Source organism: Ochotona princeps, chromosome 13 (genome assembly GCF_030435755.1).
Source record: "Ochotona princeps isolate mOchPri1 chromosome 13, mOchPri1.hap1, whole genome shotgun sequence".
Taxonomy (NCBI): domain Eukaryota; kingdom Metazoa; phylum Chordata; class Mammalia; order Lagomorpha; family Ochotonidae; genus Ochotona; species Ochotona princeps.
The window spans coordinates 27,434,203-27,451,791 of NC_080844.1; the positions used below are offsets into that span (position 1 = coordinate 27,434,203).

Here is a 17,589-nt window from a genome sequence, read left to right on the forward strand (position 1 = left end):
GCTAATTTATATTAATCTTGATAAGATGCAAGGGTCACCTAGTCTATGACTAGGGATGTCTCCTCTATACCTCTCCAACAAACCAGTGAGTATTCCATTTACCTCCTGGGTTTCTGATACTTCAGACTTTTTGCCTATAATTTACATTCAGATTCTGTAGGATTTCTTCTGCTAGATTACAGGTTCTATGAAGGCAAGGCATTTCTATTCCTGACTACATGATACAAACAGTCACCAAACATTAAGAATAAACATCTCTCAAATTGGATTATTTACTGCACTATTGTTTTCAGTCTAAAGGCTAGGAAGTTTTGGATTTTAAAGACAATCATTTAAGTAAGAGACTGACAAAGTTTCATTTTAAAGTGCTTTCAAGTTTAATTGAACAAAAGCAGATCTTAAGAATACCACTAGGCACAAGAAACAGAATAAAAAAAACAAGGAGACTTTTTTCTTTAAATTTATCTGGATTTTCTAGTAGAAAACAAATGAATTTGAAAATAACGTAAAGATCTAGAATAAAGTTTGATGTTAGTGTGTGAAATAAAATGTGAAGGCAATAAAATCAAGGAAAACATTCAATTTTAGGAGACACCAACTATACTAAAAATAACAAAGTATCATTTGACATTTGATGGTTAATAAAGCAGGGTGATTAGTACTGTGAAATACGTCATTAAAAAGTTGGGGTTCAGATTACATTTTGGCTCTTCCTAGTTATGTGAAGACAGACAACAAGTTACAACTATCCTAGTCATCACCTTTTGGCGGGGGGGCCTATAAAAATTACTACTGGGTGTTGGCATTGTGGCACAGTGAATTGAGCTGCTTCCTGCAGTGCAGGCACCCAAGGCATCCCAGTTGGGTGTGAGTTCAAGCCTTCAGGTCCCAGTTCCTCCCATTTCTGATCCAGCTCCCTTCTAAGGTACCTGAAAAAACAGCTGAAGATGGTCCAAGAGCTTGGGCTTCTGCACCCACAAAGGAGACCTAGACTTCAGCCTGGCCAAGCCCTGAGAGTAGAGGCCAGCTGGAAAGTCAATCACCAGATCAAAGATCTCTGTCTCTCCTCTAACTATGCCCTGAACACTCTTAAAAAAAAAATTACTACCTTAGGGTCCAGAGCAGTGGCGTAGCAGCTAAAGTCTTCACCATGAATGCGCCAGATCCCATAGGGACACAAGGTTCCAATCCCACTATCCCTGCCATTGTGGCCACTTGGGAAGTGAATCTGCGGATGAAGGATCTTCCTCTCTCTATATCTGACTTTCCGATTCAAAAAAAAATTTAAAAATGCAGTAAAAAAAAAAATTAAAAAGAGATCAGCAAATTCATATGATCATAGCAGATTTGGGACTAGGAAAGAATTATTGCAGTAACTCAGAAATGTTTTTAATCCGAGTATTGCAGAACAGCTTGTATTTGGGCCAAATTTCAGTCAAAATACATTTTCTTTCTTTTTTTTAAAAGATTTTATTATTATTGGAAAGCTGGATATACAGAAAGGAGGAGAGACAGAGAGGAAGATCTTCCATCCGATGATTCACTCCCTAAGTGAGGGCAACGGCTGGAACTGAGCCAATCCGAAGCCAGGAACCAGGAGTTCTTCTGGGTCAACCACACAGGTGCAGGGGCCCAAGGCTTTGAGCTGTCCTCGACTGCTTTCCCAGGCCACAAGGAGGGAGCTGGATGGGAAGCAGGGCTCCCGGGATTAGAACTGGCGACCATATGGGATCCCGGCGCATGCAAGGCGAGGACTTTTAACCACTACGCTACAGCAGTGGGCCCTGCAACTGATTTTTAAAAAAACAAATGAAAACCACCTTTTTATAAATGGCAGCAGATATGAATGTACCTGGATACATTACAGCTCTAATTTATGAAATAGCAATGGGTACTATCATAGCTACTTTTGAAACTGTGGCTAAATAAAATCAAATGAGTGTGATAGAAGGAACACTTAAATAAAATGTTGAGCGAATACTAAATACAAACACAGACCAACTTTAAATTTAAAAAAATCAAATAAGGAAGTATGGTAACATTGTTTAGCTATAGGTTCCCCTTTTTTTGTTGTACATCCTAGTATTCAGGCTGCAGCTTGGCTCTACAATTGCAAGCTGTCACTTTTGACTAGAAATGGAATGAAGCCAAGTACTACACAATAGCTGCTTCCTGCTCTGGGCCCATCTCCTAGACCACCCCCAGGCCATGCCTGCCCATAGATGCTAACCCTTCCAAGCCAATAATCTACTGGGAGTCAGTTCAGTTATGGCTATGATCTTGTATTTTTGGCACAGTGTACATGCTATAAATGCACTGTTCACATCTCACTTACTTTATGTCAACAAAGCACCGATAAACTGCAATCAAATGATATTAATGGAAATGACACTGAAAGGGAAGATATATATGAAAACTAAGGAGTAACTTGGAATATGTTTAACTCCTGCCAAAATATAATTCAGAAACAGAAAAATGGAGAACAGAAATTTTTAAAGCATGTTAACCCAAACAATCCTGGTTACAAATTTTGCAGAACTTCTGATTTGCATCTGACACTAACTCAAAAGTCATCTTTCTGGACAAATTAATTTTCAGTTGGATTTTTTAACCCAACTCAGAGCCTAAATCATTAGATTAGGTTAACGTTGGTAAAAAATGCTTGAATATCTACCTTAAGTTCATACAATTAGTATATTAACAGCTGGGAAACAATTTCCACAGTTAAGCAGCACAATTCGTTATGATCAATGGTTAAAGCGTTATACCCACAAACCCTATCTTCAGAACCAAACAATAACAAAGTTCAAACTTGTGAGATACAAAGAACTACTGGCAGCAAGTAGTTTGAGTTTTCCTTAAAAAAAGATGTATATTTAGAAAAAGGAAATATCAATAAAGGATTCTGTAACCCTTTTTTCTACTATTTTCTTAAAATAACAGTTCAAAAAATCAATGTGAAATCTTACCTGCACATACTTCATTAACAAAAAGGAAAAGACGAGCTGAAAAGAGGAGAGGAGAGGAGAGGAGAGGAGAGGAGAGGAGAGGAGAGGAGAGGAGAGGAGAGGAGAGGAGAGGGGAGGAGAGGGGAGGGGAGGGGAGGGGAGGGGAGGGGAGGGGAGGGAAGAGAGCCACATATAGGTAGCAAATGGCACAACTAGGAATTGAAATCATGTTTATGGGTCTGACGTTGACAGCTCAGAAGCTAAATCCTTGCCTTATATCCACGAGGATCCCATATGGATGCAGGTGTGTGTCCCAACAGCTCTACTTCCCATCCAGCTCCCTGCTTGTGGCCTGCGAAAGCAGTAGAGGATGGCCCAAAGCCTTGGGACCTGCACCCTTGTGGGAGACCTGGAAGAAGTTCCTGGTTTTGGATTAGCTCAGCTTTGGCCATTGCAGCCACTTGGGGAGTGAATCAGCAGACGGAAGATCTTTCTATCTCTCTTTCTCTCCGTAAATCTGTCTTTCCCATAAAAAAATAAATCTTAAAAAGAATCAAGTCATTCTTTCCAATATTTAACTATACTTCCAATGATGTTATAAAGATGGTTGTTAGTCTGTCAACTACTTCTTGTGCTTAGCAATCCTTCCCCTCCTTCATCTGACTCCATCACACATATCTACTATGACATCTATAGTACACAGTCCAAGTCCATTTTCTAGTTGTTCTGTAAATCTGTTTTGCCCCTTCTGCCAATGTCTGCCAATACCCTCCACCACCCTTTTTCACTTCCACCTCTGTTCAAATGAACCTCATTCAAGTTTTACTTCCTTCAGAGACTTCTTCATTCATGTCAGTTTCTAGTGATTTCTATCTTTGTACTCCTAAAAGTCTTCACTATGGATTTTTGCTCTCCAAATTAGGTATACTTCAAGGCAGTTTTCTTAAAATATTAGTTCCTGTCACTGATTGTAATAACTTCCTGTTAGGTAGCTTTTTATTAACTTTTAAAAATACATAAAGCAAACAACAGGCTGTTGTGACTGGGAAAACCACAATACCTAAATAAAAATAAATGAAGTTGATCTGGAAATTTCCAAAGCCAAATATTTCAAACGTTAATGGTGCATCAAAGCGACGTAGAGCCTAAGCATTAAGTTGCTATTTAGCGACTTCTTCCTGGAGAATCATTGAGCTGAAAATCAATGGAATGCTAAGAGCTCTAGACTCTCCAATTCTGGTCTCTCTACCTCAACTACGGCAGATACTTGGATTCCTATAAAAATATTCCAAAGTGCTATTTTTCGCATGTCACTTTATACTCAATGAAAAAATGCACATAATGAAAAAATACAAATGTGCTTACACAAACGTCCTACAAACAGGAATGTAGTAAAGAAAATTCTGAAGAAAATGGAAAGCCTGTAAAGAGTCATGTGAAGCTGTTTACTTCCTTCTCTAAACTATTAGCATTTGTAGCACCCTGAATGAAGGCTATGCTTACAAGCAAAACACCCATCAACCAGCTCTTCAAGCTCTATTGGTTCAACATTTTATCAAATGTCTTATTGGACAACATGTAACATTTGCTTAGCAACAACCACAAAGCAGTTAAATGGTCACTATGGCCACTGATAGTTAAGTGTCACCTTATTTTATCTCATCCACATTACAATGCAATTCCAAACTTTGCAGAACAATAATTCAAAAAAAAAAAAGGAAAAATACATGTGTTTGTGTACTAAACTACACTCCTTAAACTACTGCTAATCTATCTAAGCAAAATGTTTAAGCTATTTTTAGTAAACCAGATGTATTAAGCAATCACTGCCCTAGGGATATTCTGAAACCACAGGCAAAACATTATATGATCAATGATGAAAAAATTATTGGCTAAAATGGATTCACACTTATCTAACAATTTAAATCACTAAAATACTAAATAAACAAATACTGATATGACGTATTTCAAACACATTAAATTAACTTGATAATGTAAGATTCTTTGCTGGCCAAGTCTTTAAGCAATCTTCAGTCCTGGGCCTAAAGAAATACTAAGGTTTGTTCTACTTCCTTTTCCTGCAACCACTGCCTCCCAGCAATTCAGAATTGCATCTAGTATTGAGTAAAGTTGCTCAGTGTTTCCTAATACCTCATCAACCTACCATGACAGAAACTGTAATAGTCACCATATTCCCAAAGAAATAGTAACTATGTTTTGGGATATTAATTCAGTATAAAACTGATGGAAATTAAAAGAAAAAAGAAACAAATATTAGTAGTTTAACCTCTAAATCTATCATTATTAAAGAGTCGTTTTGGATCAATCTTTCAGGACTAGAATTTTTAACTATTTATTTTTTGGAAAACACCCCAATACAACAACTAATTTTTAACAAACAATGAAATAAAAGGAAACATAATATACATTCCAGATTAAATTGCCAAAGATTTTAGCTAGTGTCCTTTGTAGTATTTCATCATTACCTTTAAAAGCAAAGAGAATTGTGATCCCTAGAAAACACTGGACTAACAGGTCACATCCAGCCAGATTGATTGATATGAGTCATCTGCAACTTTCAAGTGAGAAATAATCTCTTCTATATCCTCCATGGAGCAACCAACCTGATAAATGCAGGTGTGATCATGATCAAAGGCCAAAAATCATGACAAAATGATTTCGAAATCATGCCAAAAGTCGAACATTCCATTTTGATCAAAGTAAGTCAGATCAAAATTGTAATCAAATTTACTGGGTTGTTTTTCTGAACTTCTGTAACCTCACAAAGTATAGTAACAACATACTACAAAAATTATCTTTCAAAGCATTAACATTTTCTCCTTCTGCTGAGGACATAGCACAATCTCCAGAGTTGCCTCCTCATTTCTCTCTCTTTTCCCATCCCCCTGTACTTCAAAGAAAGCTAACTGCAGTCAGGTATGATCAGGAGTGAAGAAACAGAAACATATTTGCCTGCACAAGCAAGCCATGTCACTTCAGTGACCTAATTAATACGCAGTCATTATATATATGTGAGTTGTCACTTAAATTTCTTTCCTCACTAGAACTGCTTTCCAAAATACTAAAGATTGTAATAGTTGCACTCTGGAACACTCAAGTATATCTAATCTAAAAAGTCAACTACAGACAAATTTCACACACTCAGACAGCAACAAATAGGATCTAAATAAGTCTCTTAATGAAAAGACTAGTAAAACAGAGTCATGTTCATCATTTACTAGCCATTACCTTACAGCATATCTATATATTATCATGATGAATAAAAAAATATAACTAGTAACTAAATGGAACATACTGCTACAGAGAAAATACTACGGAGGGAAAAAAGTAATAGACAAAAGCTCTCATTTAGTTACATTCCGAGCATCATTTCTGAGCCCATAACTTAAACTTATGTGTAGTCATCAATCTAGACCAAAAAATTATATAGTAAATGCTCATTTCAAAAAGACTTATGGTTACAGAGGAGGAGAGACAAAAAAAAAAAAAAAAAAAAAAAAAGACTTGTGGTAGGCCTCGTAGTCTAGTAAGTCACTGTGGACGTGGAGGTTAAGTTGTTCTAATACTCCACTTGGGATCCAGCTTTCTGCCAACGCTTCATAGGAAGTGGCAGATAATGGGTTCAATTCCATGGGCCCAAGGCAGATGGAATTCTGAGGTCCTGGTTATTGTAGGATTTTGGGACTAAACCAGCAGGTCTCTTTTCTCAATCTGCTTGAACTGAATTAAACAGTTTCTGGAGGAGGTGTTGTGGCATGACTGGTTAAGCTTCACTGTCTGTAATGCTGTTAGCATCCCCCATCCATGTAACAGTATTAGCCTCACAACTTTTCATCCAACTCCCTTCTAGTGCACAGCAGATAATGGCTCAAGCAATTCAGGTCCTGCTGCCCAAGTGGAAAACAGAAGGAGTTCTAGGTTCCTGGCTTCAACCAGACTCAAATTTTGCTGTTGAGGCCATTTGATAGTGACCAAGTGAATGAACATTTTTATCTCTCGCTGTCACTCCGCCTTCCAAATAAAACAAAAAGTAGCATCAATATTCAAAAGCAACTACCTTATGAATCTCACAGAAGAAAAAAAAGACCAAAAGTCTATTCAGATGTACAGTAAATCCTTTTGATTTACACAAGACAATCCTAAGATTAAGATAGGTCAAAATCTATGAGATTTATAATATAGTAACATGTACTACTGGATTAGAGAAAAGCATTCTGAAAGTAAACTATTTTAATCATATGAGCTCTAAAGTTCTTTGCTTTTTGTAGAATAAGCTTGTATTGAGGCAGGTGTTGTGGTGTTGCAAGTAAAGCAACGGACTTATGCGTACAGGTTCAAGTCAGCTTGCTTTACTTCTGATCTAGCTCCCTGCACCTAGGAAAGCAGTGCAAGAAAGCCAAGGTACCTGGCCCTTGTATTTACATGGGACAACGAGAAGTTCCTGACTCCTGCTTGGGCCTGGTCTAGCACTGGCCATTGTGGCCATTTTGGAGTGAACCAGCAAATGGAACATTGCCTCTCTTCTCTGTAACTTTGCTTTTCAAATAAATCATTTTTTAAAAAAAGTCCATTATTTCATAAAGCGGAGTAAACTAAACTGAGCCATCTTAGATTTCTGGAGCAAATATTAACGAAAAGCACAAAAGTAAGTGTGTATCATTTAGAATCTCACAAAAATATTTTTCTATTAATGCATTTCAAAAAGCTCACGGGGTAGCCATTTAAGCACAGCAATTAAGGCACCTCTTTGCCCCCATATCACATATCTGAGTCTGGCTTCCACAGCTGACTCCTCAACTCCTGATCCAGCTTCCTGCTAATTCGCCTGAGTCTTACACTTTTCCCTTTGGCCTGCCACAGTCTAAGCTACTGCAAACTTTTGGAGAAAGTACCAGCAGAGGAAGATCTCACTTATCTCTCTTTGATTTATAAGGCAATAAAAAGATTTAAATTTTTAAAAGTTCATAGAAAAATGGAATTTTAAAAGATATGCTTATTCTGATGCCAAAAATCTTTTTAAAAATCCACACAAAGGGCCCAGCGTGGTAGCCTAGTGGCTAAAATCCTTGCCTTGCATGTGCCAGGATCCCATATGTACTCCAGTTCTAATCCTGGCACCTCTGTTTCCCATCCAGCTCCCTGGCTTGCAGCCTGGGAAAGCAGCTGAGGAGGCCCAAAGCCTTGGGACCCTGCACCTGCAAGGGAGAGCTGGAAGAAGATCTGGGCTCCTGGCTTCAGACTGGCACAGCTCCAGCTGTTGTGGCCGCTTGGGGAGTGAATCATTGGATGGAACATCTTCCTTTCTAAGTATGTGATTTTCCAATAAAAATATATAAATCTTAAAAAAATCCATACACAGACTCAGAAATAATTTTTTAAATTTTAGAGGGAGAGGAAAAAATAGAACTGGAAGGTAAGTTCCCATCCACTATTTCACTCCTCAAACGTTTGCATTAGCCAGGGTTCAACACCTGTGGCTTTGTAACCCATAACTCAACTGCTGGGCCAATGTCTGCCACCCAGCATATTTACATGTTTTTCATCAGCTCTGAAGTAACCTCATGCTTCTAATCTTGATTGGGGAAAAGAAATTATAAACACACATATACTTAACAGTGGAGCAGAACAGGGCAGGGTGGGGTGGGTTAGGGTGGGGATATTTAGGGCAGCAATGAACACACTGCTTGGGATAGCTGTCCTCTCTGTAAGGCCTGGTACTCTCTGGAGTCTGGTCTCCACTTGTGATGGCAGCTACCTGCTAATGAACGCCTTGGGAAGCAGCAAATGATGGCTGCTTGGGTCCTTAAAACACATGTGGGTACCTGGGCTAATTTCAAGGATCTTGGCTATGGTCTGGCCTAGTTCAGTTGGGGACATTTGGAGAGTATAACAGCAGATGGAAGATCTTTCTGTATCTTTCTAATAAAATCAAAACTTAAAAATGTTCTAAAAAATGCACATGTAAAAGGCCCAGCGCGATAGTGTAGCAGTTAAGGTCCTCGCCTCCAACGGACCAGGATCCCATATGGGCGCCAGTTCTAATCCCGGCAGTTTCACTTCCCATCCAGCTCCCTGCTTGTGGCCTGGGAAGGCAGTCGAAGACAGCCCAAGGCTTTGGGACCTGCACCCACTAGCCGTTTCGGTCACTTGGGGAGTGAATCATGAGATGGAATATCTTCCTCTCTGTCTCTCCTCCTCTCTGTACATATGCCTTTCCAATAAAAATAAATAAATCTTTTTAAAAATGCACATATACAAAAGCTCTACGGCAACAAACTACTTCTAAAATTCATAATAAATTCTCAGATAAAAGTATACAGGTCTTAAAACAAGTACTCCTAGTAAGTTCCTTCTGATCTTTTGAAACTGAGAATTCACCTTTTTTGAGGAAATAAAAAAAAGGTCAGAACGTCAAGTGAATCACTTCTCCCCTAGAAGATACAGTATTATTCTAGGCCTGAGGTCACCTTCCACATAGATTAGTGTAAACAACCTAATAACAAAGATAATCACAATCCATCTTTGCTAGTTGATAATTAATAAAAGTCCGCACAACATAAAACAGTTTGAAAATGTTAGGGAAAAAATTCTGTTAGCATATTCTTCCTATCATAATTTTCAATAAACATATAGATTTTTAGGCAATCTGGCAAGAGTTTATTTTTAAAACTAATTTCTACACCACAATTTCACTTCTCTAAATGAAGTCCAATCTGAAACTTACAAAGGGCTAACAACACAAAAACAAAATGAAGCATCCTGATGCTTCCTTTGGTTTCACCTGGATTCACCCACTAAAACCTATACTAAGCTAAAAGGCATGGGCAATTAGAAACAAAATAAAAGTGAGGGGAAAGTTTGAACACATTCATTGTGAGACTCGAATTTACTGTGAATTTCTAACTTATAAATATTATGAAGAATGGAGCCCAACAACACAAGAAACTAGGTAATTTGAAGAGTAAAGAAAAATACTGCAGAATGATATTCATGGAAAAAACTAGCATCGTCAGGGGCCCAGTGTGGTAGCCTAGTAGCCCTCACCCTACATGCCCTGGGATCCCATATGGGAGCTGTTTCTAATCCTGGTAGCCCCACTTCCCATCCAGCTCCCTGCTTGTGGCCTGGGAAAGCAGTGGTGGACAGCCTTAGGACCCTACACCTGCGTGGGAGGCATGGAAGAGGATCCAGGATCCAGGCTCCTGGCTTCGGATTCGAGTAGCTCCAGCAGTTGTGGTCGCCTGGGGAGTGAATCAATGGATGGAAGTTCTTCTCTGTATGTCTGACTTTCCAATAAAAATAAAATAAATCTTAAAAACAGCAACCAGCATCCCATTTGAGAGACCTAACAGAACTATTCCACTGTCCTAAGTATAACCCCATGCACAAAGAATCACAAGTAAGTAACTGAAGCCCTTGTTGTTTCTGTGGAAAAGACTCTACATCCCACTTTTTCAAAAACGCCTAACTAGTCTGAAATGAAATTCGCATTCTATCAGAAAAGAAAATTAAACTAGTTCACTCATCCTTCCCTTCAAGTGAAATATATTTTAAAATATTTAAGAAATCTATAAAATGGGTAACCCACTGTTCAAAAATACAAAGTAAAATTGTTATTTAAATCTAACAATCCATTAGAAAATAGTTTCCAACACATTTATATTTAATTACCCAATTATTCAATTAGGGACAATCTGACAAGATTCCCTGAAAAACAACTATTCTGCTAAACTGAAACAAGTGCACATGGCAAACACTAATCTCATCTGATTACATTAATTGACCTAATTCTTAACTTCTAAGGTGGAGCCTTAGATAATTTCCACTCACATCTAACCTGTGATTTTCTAACAATGACTAAGTATTATTTAGAATGTCAGGAACTTTGTTCATTTTTTAAATTACAGCAACAAAAACACTGCCTGGCTCAAACTTTTCAGCATGTATTTGTTGTTTTTATAAATAAATCGGTTAGCCTATGTTCAAATTAAATTTACTAACTGGGATCCTTCCACAAATAATGTTAACTTAATATTTGAAAAGAATCAATTTCCCAACATCAATTAAGTGTAATGAACAGTTAACTTTTAAATGTAATTTAAAATTTCTTACCTGATAAGGCTGAAAGGCACTATCTTTAGTTAAAAAATCCAGTTGTTTATCTACAAGGAATTCTACTGCAGTGATTGAGCTGGGTATACTCTTTTCAACCAAGGGTTTGAAAGTCTGTCAGGAGGAAAAGCAAAGAAAAAAAATTTCTAATGGTTACTTTCTGTTATATCCTCAAACAATGAGTATCAATGTGATACTAATACAATGGCTATGGATAACTAATATTACCTTTCAATATTATAATCTAACAGATAATGTTCTTATCCATGATACAATACCATGTACTTTCAAAATGGGATATAAACATTTTCTAACACATTAAGCTCCAGTTTATGTTTAAAAAAGGATATGACCAAATAAGCAGGAGAATAAAAAATTCTGTTATAAAGAAGCTGTTACTGAAATGATTTTATTTTACCTCCTCTTTTTTATGGCTAATATTATGCTTTATATAAAAGAACTGCTATGATTTCAATTCATATTTTTACTAGCTCATTCACATTAAGATTTTTAATGATCAGCAAGCATCTGGTCTTTAACTCCACACCTTGTACTCCCCACCCCAGCCCACAGCCTGAGCACAAGTAAAAAATCCTGCCACTTCAAGGAAAGCAGCGTGAAGAGAGTAAAAAGATGTTGGTAAGAAGTATTTCACAAAATGTACACTGCAGTAAAATCTCTCTAAATTTCTGCTACCCTTAAATGTATCACTGGGCATTCATTTTAAAAGAGACTCATCTTTCACATAGAGGATTTCCTCATATCTTCAAGTGGGGTATAAACAGGGTATAAACAGGAAGAAAATAAGAACACCATCATGTATATATTTCTCTTTACAATTGTTACAATGTATTTTCAAGTGTTTCAGTGAAGCTTGAATAAAAACCAAATGTCTTATACCCACAATACAGTTTCAGAAGCTTGAAAATAAAAACAAAATTCTACCATCTTAAAAACATTCGAAGTCCAGGGAATGTATTTAACAACCAACTCTGTTTCTAAATTACTATAAGAAATCCTTTTCATTACAACTTTTGATATACATATCTGAAATTCTCAGGAGTTCTTCCTCTTTTTTTTTAAAACATGTTTTAAAGAACTGTACCATCTTATTAACCACAACAAACATACTCCATGGGAATTCTTCAAGATCTTTGGAATGGCTATCAAGGAGTTAATTTCTGTATTTAAACTGGTGAAAGGATTTCAAATTTGATTCACTGCAGTCTGTAACAATGTTTTTTAAAAGATGAGAACACTTGAGAATAAAAAAATTATTTTAAAGTGCCTTAATCCTATTTCAGCTACACAATTAACTTACAAATCTTATTTTCTTATTTATTACTTAAAAAAAACCTCCTACCTACTCACTCCCAAAATTCATGCTTAGAAATTTTAATTACAGTAGCATCCTTCCTCTCATGCCTTAAGTTAACCTTTTAGGCACCACATGTTTATCAAAAATATTTTATTTGTGTAAGAAATCACATTTTCAAACATTATTTGGCTATCCCTCCTACTGTTGTCATCTAATATTTTCCATTTGCCAAAAATAATTCCTAAATTATCATTGCATCAAATTCGATTGTTTCCTCTGACAAATGGTAAAGTTTGCAAGAAATCCAAGAGCATTTATGCAGATATTAAAAGAATGCCCACTGGTAAGTGATCAACTGTAAAATAAAGAGATTAGTTCAGATGGTCTTTAGTATGGAAAACAAAACTCAGAACATTTCAAGAGGCTTTTTAATCTTTGAAAATTGTTTAACACCCTGTTTCTTTTCTAACACTATCAAGTCAGGTCAAATTGTGAAGGTTAACAAAAAGGTCCACAAAAAGCATTTATCTACGTGGTTAAAGAAACATTTCAATTAGGTAGGATGTGAAACAGAAGTAAACTTCTCAAGTCTTCAGTGCCTCTTTCTTAGGCAAATAATACAGGTGGTTTGCATTTCCTATGAGACCTAGTCATTTTATAATATGAAAAACATCCAGCTGAAAAGAACCTCTCAAAGCTCTGTTTTTCAAAGTAGGTCAGAGTTGTGGGGGTAAAATTCAACAGCTTGTAATTTAAATTACAAGTTAATTAGGAGCAAAAGCCTCAGACTTTAGGTAAAATTTGAAAAAAAAAAAAAAAAAGAGTATCTGAAGTTTTAAGGTATGTAACTGAAAGCCACTGGTGAAATTTGGCTATCAGAATGCAAATTACAATGGCCAAATTTGAGAGCTCTTAAAGAATAAGGATCTACTTTAGACAAAAGCACTTTTAATCATCTACAAATGAAAAGGTATCTTATTTTTCAAATAAAAGTGCTACATTTTGCAAATGGTACACTGTAATTATATTTAAACTACTAATACATTGCCATACGGGCCTGCTAAAAACTTTCATACTACTGGTTTAAAACTCAGCATATATTAACTTGAGCAACTGAGAATCTGTGATTTACCCCTACTTTATGAAAAAATGTTAAAAAGGGTGAATTAATGCAGTTAAAACTGATTTTAAATGTATATTAACAATGTAACCACTGTTAACTTGTACATAAGTGTAATATATTTCAGACTGTCATATTAGGTTAAAATGTGTTTAAATAAAAGCAACTGCATCCCACAGCTTTTATGGAAAATCTTAGGTACATATTTCAGGGGCTAGGTACAGTGAATTGTGAAGAAACTGGAACTCATGCATAACTAATAAGGGACTCTAAAGATATATCTCATTCTATGAGGAACTTCCACAGCCTAAGGGGAAGCAATGAGCTACCATCTGATGAAAATCACACAAAAATATGGTCTTAATCCACAAAAGACTTGTTCAAATGCCGAAAACGGCTTTGAAAATTACTAACTTAAAACTGAATATTTAGTTGGAACAAAAATAGTTTTCCCATTATTAATAGATTGCCAAGTTTTTTTTTTTTTTTTAAGGCCATTTGTCAGTATTAACCGTACTTTAAAAATAGTCTAAAGCCAAAACAGAGCTCCGAGCCTGCATTTCTAGTAGGGCCTACCACGCTGTAGGAAGAATGTTTAGAACAACTGTATCCTGTTCGGGGCTCCATGCTGCACCACATTCCATTCACATGAGGAAGAAGCGAACAGATGAGGCCTCCCCGAAAAACATTTTGAAAATAAATCAGCTACAGTTCTCAAACACAACTCAGCGACTCAAATAAACTATGTTCAAGCTCACCATTTAACAGGAAGTTCATGGAGTTGATGTTTGCAGTGTGAGTTTCTCACAATCTCAGGTTAACACTGAACAATTCTTTTTTCAAGTTAAAAAGAAAAACAAACCCAGACTTATAAAATGTAAGATACTGACACAGAATTCACCAAGGTGAATAATCACACAGAAAACCACCTAACCAACATTTTATAAGTCAAGGTTTAGTCTTTCAAAAAAGAAAGAAAGGCTGGAGTGACTTGAAAGAACAAAGTCCAAATTCCCACCCAAGCAGGTCTATTGAAAAACACCACACTGTTAGAAAACAAGTTGGGGGTGGGGAGGGACTAAACCATGAAAAAAAATCACAAAACAAATACTCCCACTTCCCTTGAAACATTAGTCTAATTTTAAACACTTCTACCATAATACTTAAATGAATTAAACTCCAGCTATTAAATTGATCTTTGTCCAGTGTTATTAAATTACTACAAACACAGTAAACCTCTTTCTAGACAAATAAAAAGCAATCAGAAATTTGTAAAACTTAGAACACTGAGGTTAGGACTATAAAAGGCAGCGAGCGACCTTAATTCCTAAGACTAAGAAGCAAAACCAAATGTAAATTAAGACAAAAGAAAAAGGAAGCAGAAAAAAGACAAACCGTACTTTGTTCTTGAGAATTTTAAAGTATCTAAGAAATCCACGACAAGGCTTTAAAGGTCAATAAGTACAGCTGGCGTTTATATTTCGTTCTTGAGCAGTATATTTATTCTGGCATAATACTTCTTTAGTCTTCAAAATCACAAGCAAATGGCTTTCAAACCAGGCATTTCTGAGCCCACTTGCAGCGGCGTCATTGTATAGGAAGAAAAGCCAAGACCACAGAACGAAGTAGAAGCTGTAACCTAACAAGTCTCCGACGAGCAAATGACGATTTTCTGTCTGCTCCGGCACAGGCAGGGCAGTGATGAGGATTACAACTCGCTCTTTGTCATCAGCACTGTGGTGTTAACGACTGAGAAATCCTGCAGCTGAAGCACCACTGCATCCTCCGATCTGGGTCAGGATAATTTCTCCCGAGGTCGCTTACATAACCAGTAAGATACTCCAAATAAAGAGAACAGCCATCCATCAGTTAGAGAAAGCCTTTCCCACTGTACTCCGCGTGGAAACACACTGCAGTAGCTTCCAACAGTGCAGACACCCAAATGAGAACGAGTACTTGGCTTAAGGCACACTGAGAGAAGGGAAGAGGCGGTGCTCTGTAAACTGTAACTAATCCGCCGTCACAGGTGCTGATGGAGTCACTTCCAGCACGAGTCACATTACTGGTGATTACTCATTTGGCTGCAGCCATAGAGACTGGCTCATAATTTTAACAACAGACAAAGACAGGCTAGTGGCTAGACTAAAAGCTCAAGTTTACTGTCTCCTTCAAAGAGCAAAAACAAACACAAAGTTTTTTGTTTTCCAGATTTACTAAGGTGAGAAAGTGCAGAAAATAAAGAACATTTGTGAAATTAGCAAAAGGCATTAACATTAAGCCATCAAAAACACCTTCAGAATGTGTTCAAAGGGTTAAGTTTAATAATTTTGCCTTATATATTGTAGAAAATAAAATCATTTCAGAATAATTTCTGCTTAACAGCCTAAGTAAAATTAAATAGCATAACCAACAATCTCAGAAATTTTGCTCAAAACTGGCAATACTTATTTTTGCCAATTTTAAGTACTGCTGAAACAAGTTTTGTTCTTTATATAAGAAAAATCTATACAGCTTTCAAAGACTGAATAATGTGTAAAACACTTTCTGGTCTCTTGTATTTTTCCTTATTATGTTTATCAACTCTTGAGTTATGTCATCAGATATGTCAATAACTAACCATATGTGGCTATCAGGCACCTGAAATACAGTTAATTTCAACTGAGATGTGTAATGTACGTATAAAATACATAACAAATATGGAAAAGAATGAAATATATTTCAAAAATAATTTCTGTTGGCTATAGAAAAATGTTATATATTGGATTAAAGAGTAAAATTTATTATATTTAAAATTTTAATGCAAATACTGAAAAATGCAAAGTTATTATAGTAGTTACTTTTTATGTTCTACCACACATAGTATTACATTATGAAAAAAGGCTGCTTAGGAAATAAAGGAGAGATACAAACCATGATCCTGTGGCTTTATTCTGAATATCGAGTGATATCTAATATTTTCTAAAGTTTCTGGTTCAAAGAAGGAAAGTTGGCCATACATTCAGTTGACCACAACTCTGTATTAAAATTGAACTAATATATTCTCAAATTTGTTATACAGTTACATGTAGAACACTAGAAAAATTATACAATACTCTGCACTGACACTGAAAACAGAACCATAACAGGAAAATTCTCCATATAGTCAAAAATAGTATTTATAAAGCCTCTTATTTTTGCACATACAGAGAGATCTTAACTTCTTTAAGCCTAAAAATTTCACATGAATTATATTACATATATGACTGCTTTATACTTATTCCAACTGTATCTCTTTCGTTTCACAAACATCATATTAAATACTGAAAAAGGTACTTTCAATTTGATACATGATTGAGTTAAACTTATGATAATCTAGTATTTTGCTTTTGAAAATATCTTGCTTTAAGGATTCTATTCTAAAAAACTAAATAGCTTTTATTTTATAAAACATCAGTGATATGAAAATATTAACACTGTATTTTACAAACAATGCGTGATACTGAAATGTATCTTTGGCACAAAGTCTAATAGTATATTCAATGGAATATTAAGCCACAGATCGTCTTAATTCATTCATAATCACTTAAAAACCAAAAAGATACACGTGATCAAATTAATTCAATATCACGTATTGCCAGCAAAACAACCAGATAAATATGGCAGCCTAATTCTGACACACACAGAGGAACTATCACACGCTCAACAAAGCTTGAGATGAAGCTATCAGATTTTAATTAAATTTTATATATTTCTGTGTCTCACCATATATCATAAAATATTACTATGTCACAGGATCTTTTCTTATTTAGACTCTGGTCTGACTATGATAATACAAAATTTTAGTTCTTTCAGAGCCAACATTGTATGGTAGCAGCTGACTAGGCTGACCTTGGGACACCAGCGAGCCACATCCTGTATCAAAGCATCAGTTCAAGTGCCATATCCTGTCTAAGTGCCAATACAAGTCCTGGAACTTCTGCTCTGGATCTAGCTTCCTGCTAATGTATTCTAGGAGGCCAGCTGATGAGGGCTCATGAGCCCTATGTGAGAGGAGCCAGATTGGAGTTCTGGGCTTCTGGCTTTAGCCTGGC

At 36.3% G+C, this 17,589-nt stretch overlaps 1 protein-coding gene across 6 annotated transcripts in view; it reads right to left on the minus strand.

The window, feature by feature from the left end:
• The window catches only part of JMJD1C (jumonji domain containing 1C), a 212,561-nt gene that overhangs the window by 67,354 nt on the left and 127,618 nt on the right, over window positions 1-17,589 (minus strand). For 3 of the 6 annotated variants that reach the window (XM_058671960.1, XM_058671956.1, XM_012926495.2), the window contains exon 3: window positions 11,082-11,195. Coding sequence is in view for 3 of the 6 variants with exons in the window: in XM_058671956.1 (XP_058527939.1) it covers window positions 11,082-11,195 (114 nt within the window). In the remaining 3 variants the exon portion in view is untranslated. Of the gene's footprint in view, window positions 1-11,081; window positions 11,196-14,277; window positions 14,379-14,919; window positions 15,655-17,589 lie in introns of those variants that run through there. The other 3 variants (XM_058671961.1, XM_058671959.1, XM_058671958.1) reach the window with 2 other exon arrangements.